Source organism: Pollachius pollachius (genome assembly GCF_949987615.1).
Source record: "Pollachius pollachius genome assembly, chromosome: 3".
Taxonomy (NCBI): Eukaryota; Metazoa; Chordata; class Actinopteri; order Gadiformes; family Gadidae; genus Pollachius; species Pollachius pollachius.
In genome coordinates, this window is record NC_136936.1 from 5,730,964 (window position 1) to 5,738,972 (window position 8,009).

Consider the following 8,009-nt stretch of genomic DNA (forward strand, 5'->3'; position numbering starts at 1 on the left):
GTACGGTTAATCAAACATACAATTAAAATGCTTCATCAATGTTAACCCTGGCCTGTAGCTATATTGTCCATAATATTGTTCAGGTACTTGGTTTCTTAACTTTCCATATGCTGGCTTCATTAATAAAAATAGTCCATTAAAATCGTTTAGTATTATGATGTTAGTTGACCTACTGTCGGTAGGCCTATAGCTTGGCCTCACGTCCTAGCCCGTGGTCACTTTACATTTGGGCTTTGCGAATTTTATATCTCTTATTTTGAAATCCAACACAGTAGACGCTAAAAACAATTAGAATGCATTTTGCATAGCCTATAAGCCTACCATGGTATGGTTGTAAATGTATGTGAGAAAGGGGAACATTTAGACTGTATCTACTGCAGTTTTAAGCTTACAGGCTACGGAGGTCGATGTAGCCAGTTCAGAGATAATCAATTGTAATCTAAACATTTGGAAAGTATGCCTGGATTTATTATCTTTCTACATGCGACCAAGCAAGGATGGAATCTTTCAAAAACAATACAACTTAAACCTGGCTGTGTTTAATGCCCAGGTCAGGTAAGGCTGTTTGAGGGTCCCTTATGGTTTGGCTTCTTTCAGTTGTGACAGCTGACCATAACGGCTGGCTGGGATAGGTATATTATGGTTACGTTTTGATCTGCCAGAACAGATTTCCTGTTCAGATGTCTGACCTGCACTTGAGCAATGGCTTATCTCCTAATCTAATTCGTCCTGACGATCTGATGTGGTCTAGACTAACAGCCTCGGAGAGCACATTTGGTTACATCCTCTAGAGAGTGACCACACACAAAAAAGTCAATCTACATAGGATAGAATCAAACACAGGAATGGTTCTTTCTGACTGGGTGAAGTTAGTGGTGGACATCAGTGCCTCTACTAATGAGTTTATATTTTGATTGACTTCGCCAAAGCAAAGGGATACTGCCGCTACAGTTAGAATGCATGCTGTTCAACGACACACAGACCAACAGACAGATAAAGGGATAAAGAAACATTTGGAATATTTTCTGTTTAGTTTAAATCACTTGTATTATTTGTTAAGTACAACATGGAGCTCTTATGGCCTAACTCTGAAGTGCGGTTAGAGTCTGCTTTTTCCTTCCCTGCTTTGTAGGTAAAAGGCTGGCTGATTATTAACACTGTGCACCCTCTGAACAGTGCACAGTCTTTTGGATAACATGTTCACTCTCAAAAGTAGATCACTAGAAGTCCGATTTTTGCGCAAGTCCTACGTACCTAGCAATCAAGATTGCTGCAGGCAAACACTGGTCCAAAAACAAACATAGCACATCTAGTCAACAAGGGGTGCCTTTTGCAGCAAAGTTTAGTCTACCTGCAGCACTGAAAGTGGGGTGGATGCTATCGCTAGAACTTCAACGTACAAAGTTTTTAATAATCCTTCTTAAATATTTCTTCGGGCTATTTGTACTTTTATGTCCAGTACAGTAAAGTGATACAGGAAAACCGGTTGAGAAGCGAGGGCATGACATTGAACCTGGGTAGCTACATGGCACACTTGCAGTTTTAGCCACCAAGCATATATTTTTTGTATTTCTTTGTTAAATGTTAAACATTAGGTTTGGTAGAGAGCATGTTCTAAAGTGAAACATGAAAAATAGAGTACAACCCTGAGGCCATTATCATTTTTGCATAGAAATGATGATCGAGAATGGACCACAGTGTGTCAACCATTTACAGTCTGTAAAATAGAGCTGAGAATTAAGAACAATTATATATTAAGAATTTTGTTGTTTAGACGAAATGAATCAAAAGTTACTTTAAAATTAATGTTTTTATACATTGATATGATATTTTTCTGTTGTTGTTATGGAATGTAGCTGATAACATTAAGAAAAAAGTGGCCATTAACCTTCATTAATTAGCTTATGAGGCTTGCATGATCACTGAGATTATAATGAGTCCCAGATGTAGCACTTAATGATGGCAGTTTGCCTTTTGTTTATCCAAATCCATAACATGTTTTTCCATAACTATGTCAGCAATATAACTAATTAACCAATGTGGGATAAAGCTGTACAAAACATTGTTCCCATATTGAGAACTCACTCATGAGATCTATTAGTGGGACCTAAGTGTGAAAATAATTATTACTAGGGAGACCTCAGTCGCCTCAGTCTGTAATCATATTTTGTTTGTCTAAAGTTTTCAGAAGAAACTGAAGCAAAGTTATGACAACCACAAAAATATACTACTAACTTCAAATGATGATCATGTAAAAAAGAGCTTCAAATTAAAGAAGATATATTTTGAATTTAGGCAGGACATTTACAAAAAATGCAATATGTAATTGACATTAAATACAATGCGTAAGAGTGAGGCTGAGCAGTTAAAAGAAAGGTCATCAATGGTCAAACGTTTCAGAAGACTTTGTGTGTATGCCTGTGTGTGCAAACTTGTTTGTTTATGTGTGTGTGAGTGAGTGAGTGAGTGACTGAGTGAGTGTGTGTGTGTGTGTGTGTGTGTGTGTGTGTGTATGTGTGTGTGTGTTTGTGTGTGTGTGTATGCCTATGTGTTTGGGGTTGTTTGTGTATGCCTGTCTTTGCATGCCTGTATGCTTGTGTATGCCTGTGTTTGTGTGTGTGTGTGTGTGTGTGTGTGTGTGTGTGTGTGTGTGTGTGTTGTTTCTGTGTGCATGCCTGTGTGTTTAACCTGCCTGTTTAATCCAGCTTCAGAATCACTATCAGAATTATATTACTTAGTATATTTGCACAGATGCCTTGGTGAGGTTGATGAAAAAAAGACATGAACCAACAAACAATATATGCACCCTCAAAAAAAGTCACACTACTTTAATTTACGTTACCATCCTAATAAAGTACACTTACTTAGTTTTTTCTTGATCAAACATTATAATTATTTTACCAAACTGAACACCTGCTTCCAAAGTCTTGCACTGACATAACGCGTGACAGGTGTGCATAAACTGGTAATACGATGGGCCTACTGGAGGCACGGCTTCGTGCTGGGCGAGTGTCCTGTGGTTGAAAATCCATTGATTTCTATGGAGTTGAGTTGTTTGTCTTCTTTTTTTAATAGGCGGTACCGAGAGCAACGCAATTGAATCAACATTGAGGGATAGTAAAGACTAAATCATTGACAAGGCATTTTAAACGGCAATTCTAAACAATTTGCAATGCTGACTAAAAAAACCCTGTTGAAATGGAAACTTTGTTGATACGTATGGGCATTTGGTCATAAATGTACATTTGACCACCTTTCCTCTGAACACTGCAATGGATTAATAAACACAACAATCTAAACGAATGTTTGAAATACACTCAGAAAAATTCTAGGCTTATTGCATATCTATTCATGAATCAATTGTTTTTGTAGAGCTAATGTTTCTTAGGACAAATATTAAGAACAAAAGGTAAAATGTCATAACTGTAGCCAAACACTTATATATAAGTATATGTGTGTGTGTGTGTGTGTGTGCGTGTGCGTGTGCGTGTGCGTGTGCGTGTGCGTGTGCGTGTGCGTGTGCGTGTGCGTGTGTGTGTGTGTGTGTGTGTGTGTGTGTGATCTGGTATAGGATATACTTCCTGGCAGTAAGTATAAAAAAGTAGACCTAAATATTGGAATTATTGTGGCAAATGATGGATAGGCATCTACAGCAGGATAGCCAATATTGATTTGCTATTCCAATTTTTTGTTGTACACCTTTACAGCATTTATTACTGTACCCTCAGACCAAATTCTTTATAGCTGTTAACAACATGGAAGTGGGGGACATGTAGCATATTTATTTGAGACGGTATCGACTTAGTGAGACCTTTTTAATACCTTGGCCACAATTGAACAACCATAACTTAAAAAAGTTATTGTAAGGGTCACTTCTTGAATACTTTTCGTAGTAGACCTTAATGCTGGCTGGCAACTCATTTCATGACTGGTGGATTTGGATACATTGAGGCCTCTGTAATTTAAATGAACTACACAATTATTTTCATCAGCCTTATGGAAAACTATGTGCAAGCACTATTTTGGGAGTGATCCCGCAAAATGCATTAATTCCCATTCATTTCTAACTCTCACCGCATGCTATGCCTACGTGAGGAATACCTGATGTAAACCGCCAGGAGGACGCTGCCAGCCATCCACTGAAGTTAGAGGCCCAAATGTTTGTGTCAGAGTCTGCGTACCTACGTAAGAACTTGTTTGCGCGTGCCTCAATAGCTAATGCCAATTGCGCACATTGTAGTACAAAGTAAACAGATCAATGTGTTTTCGCAATGGGAGGATGAAACCGGAGCCGTATAAATATCCAGGGGACGGAGGGTCCAGTATTATCAGTTGTTTGGACAGCGGAAAGGTATAAACTAGAGAAAAAGCGACCAAAAGGTGGCGACAGAAAATATATCTGTATTATTATTATTAATAATATTTTTTCACAATCCTGCATATCTTTCCTTCATTTTTTTCGACTGAATAGTTGGACGTATTAAATAAACAAAATGCAAGCTGTCCGTAAATGTGCACAGTGTGCCACTCGTCCTGCCGGCGGACTTTTGCATACCAGGACGGATGTTTTACTGCTGCGCACCAACATGGCGGCGCTCAGAAGAGGCGCAGCTTGCCTCAGCTTTCTAAGGTGAGCTCGACTTTTCTATGATCACAGTCGTAAACATGACAACAAAACATTGTGCTTTCTAATATATATATATATTTATATAGGCATATGGTGCTCATAACATTTTAGTTTTATTCAAACGACATACAAAAACGTGACGTCTGTTGCTAAAATAGCTCTGACTCATTATGCTGGCTGACGTTATACCAATGAACATAGGGGCCTTCGGTTGCTGTCATATTGCTCAAAGCTTTTTCTGACAATGTTTCTTTGTGCAGGAGCTCTGCAAGTGTCCTTATCAACAAGAGAAAACCCACAGTCCAGAGGTTGGGCGGGTGGACAGATGTTGTCCGTACAAGTATGGCGTCGTTGAGCGTTGGAAGCGGGCTGTGCGCTATTCCTTTTACCCAGGTATGCGCCTCTACATTGGGAACTAGTGTGAACTTAAATGAAATAAAATATGTATTTTAAAGAAAGTATTTACAGGTGCTAAGATCTCACATAAATGCTCTGTTTATCTGTCTCCGGATATACGTAGCATGTGGAAAATCTCTCACACGACTGCTTGATCAAAAGAGCAGCGTCGCTGGTCACCGACAGCGCGAGCACTTACCTCTCCCAGACCACCCTGGCTCTCATAGATGCCCTGACCGATTATGCCAAGGTTGGTCAAGTTAATCAGACAATTACCAGACATTTTACCCATATCTCTTAAATGCCACCAAATAAATATGAAACGTTTCATCTATTCATCTTACAGGCGGTACACACACTCATTGGTCTCCAGAGACGTTACTTGGCTTCGCTGGGGAAGCTGACTCCAGCGGAGGAGGACTCCATTTGGCAGGTCATCATAGGTCAGCGCTCAGACGTAAGTCAATGTTTGTCTGAGTCCAAGGCTGTACACCTTGTTTTGCAACACACACGCACGCACATGCATAGACTTGCACACACACATTCACTTATCTGTCTGCACAGTGTCCACCTGTGTTACCTCCGCCTGCACGGGCACAGTGATAGACTCGTGTTCAAAACAAAGTACCTTCTCAGGGGAGAGCCTGGGAGCTGTGGGATGTTTTGCTATTATTAAAGCCTTTCCATTTTTCTCTCTTTCCTGACAGGTTAGTGACAGACTAGAGTTATGCAAGCGCTTTGAGTCGACCTGGACCAACGCACTCAACCTGTGTGAAATGGCCGCCGAGGCAGCGTACACATCAGGCAAGTAAAGAAAAACCCCTCTGTGATGTGAGAGTGTTTTCCGTTTGAGGGACGTAAATCAAAGGAAGGGGCATTCAACTGCAACCCTTAAATCGTCTATGAAGGACAGAATTGTCCCATTGAGAAGTGTTGAGCTGGAACCTTTTCAAAAGCTCCCCGTAATGGCCACTGAATGGCCCCACCTGTCACTGAGATAGTTATAGACAGATAGTTGTAATGGCTGCAGCCTGCCGTCGCTGTGCGTCATGTCACCTGACCCCTGGTGGGCGGTTACGCAACACTTCCTGTACACCAACCGTCACGCAACTGACGCCGTGCAGTGCACGGATCAGTCATAGTGGTCAGCGTAGCTTTGAGGAACCACAGTTGGTTCAGAACCAGAACCAAAACAAAGGAGTGATGGACGGGAGCACCTGCCCCAATGTGCTCGCTGTAGCGCTGCTTGATTTAGGGCCGTCCAACTCCTTTCTTGTTACCCAGCTGGTTGACTAACGGACTGCTCTTCCCCCTCGTCTTCCCCCATCGTGTTCCCAGGAGCGGACCAGGCGTCCATCACCGTGAGGACCCACATTAATTTGGCCCAGACGCAGGTGAGCGAGGTGCAGAAGATCTCGAAGGATGCAGAGAAGAAGCTGGCCGAGGCCAAGGTGGAGGAGATTGAGAGGATGGCAGAGTATGCGGGGCTGCAGGTGGACCACGAACTCCCCGAAGCCTACCTTCGAGAGGACTGAGCCGACTGCATGGATAATAAGAGGGGGGGAAACGTGACGCCATGACGTTTGACTCATGTTGGTGGTGTGGGGTCATGTTTATTCTGGTGTACCCTAAAGATGAGAGATGGTGTTGCAAGAACAATGTAGCAATTACAATGTTTTAATCACAATCCTATTTGTCTTTCTCCAATGTTCACTTATGTTTGACTTTTGCCTGTGACGTCTCCAAAAAAAATGCATAGCAAATGCAAATTTGAAATTGTAAACCCAATAGGTGAATCAAGCACACTTATTCAGTAACATTTAAGATTCTCTGTCTAAAAGGGTAATTATTATTTATAACTATTTATTTGATTGGTAATGTCTGGTTCTGTAGTGTGGAAGATGATTATCTTGAATATCTGGTGTGTATTATGTGGTTGTGATACTGGATGGGTCAGGGTTGAATAAAGAGAAACCTTTTTTAACTGTTTCACTATAATAAATACTTTTTCATACCATATTGTTCCTGTATTTTTTTGTGATCATGTTTTCTGAGTAGGCCCGACACACCCACATATATTAAAAAAAAACCTTGACACTGGGCGTCAATAATCAGGTTGTGTAAACAAAATCAGTCGGCTGGCACATCGACGACAATGTACTGGAAGATGCTTTCCCTTTTTATGCCGACCTGACGCGTGACCGCAAACATTGCGAAATAGCTACCGATATGTTAGTCCGGTGGGTCAGAGTCCATTTCAAAGCCAGTTGTACTATTTTGTGCTTTGTATTGAGGTTGAGTTGATGTTATGTTGGATGGGCTTCGAGTTCGAGAGAACAGAAGCTTTTCTTTGCTTATTTACGTTGCTCCTGTCACTCGTCGCCTGCTTTTCACAGCAAATTATCCATGCCCCCGAGTATCACCACTACAGCTTCTAGGCTATTTCTCAATTCTCTCGTCAACACCTCATTTACAATGTCACCTACACCAAAGTCAACAAGGATGACCACAACAGGACTGAGGTTTAAGGAGATACCTACAAGATAAATATATGCGTTCATAAACACTCAAATTCATTGCTTTTTTACCTGTTGGCCAGCAGATGGCAGTCTTAATCTGTCAAATCAAACAAAACGTGTATGAAAGGCTACTGATGGATTGCAAAGGAATCCTTTATTGTAAAAAAATGTTTTTACTCTTTGTTGTATTGTTTGTGTATGTCGTCCTCATCGTCCGATTGAAGGAGGTTTCAGCCTTACATCGTCATTGTATGCATTTTATGTGCTTATTAATAGTAGGCCTATGCATGCTTGCTTAATAGATATCAAATGTGGTCTCTAAAGGTCACGTTGTGCTGCCCAGGGTCATTTTTAGAGAGAGAGAGAGAGAGAGAGAGAGAGAGAGGAGAGAGCTCATTATGGAAGGACCTATCTGAGCTGTAAACACAAGTGTTGAAGCGTCAGCACCGAGATGACCTCTCCCCAAT

General features: G+C 41.1%; 1 protein-coding gene across 1 annotated transcript; it reads left to right on the top strand.

Annotated features, from left to right (window-relative positions):
* Positions 1 to 4,493: 4,493 nt before the first annotated feature.
* On the top strand, positions 4,494 to 7,028 carry diabloa (diablo, IAP-binding mitochondrial protein a; the record flags this gene model as incomplete). Its single annotated transcript, XM_079731530.1, has 6 exons — positions 4,494 to 4,630; positions 4,888 to 5,020; positions 5,148 to 5,273; positions 5,370 to 5,480; positions 5,731 to 5,827; positions 6,362 to 7,028. The coding sequence occupies 6 exons, from the start codon at positions 4,494 to 4,496 to the stop codon at positions 6,556 to 6,558; spliced, it is 801 nt and encodes a 266-aa protein (XP_079587656.1). The 3' UTR covers positions 6,559 to 7,028.
* Between the last annotated feature and the right edge of the window lie 981 nt (positions 7,029 to 8,009).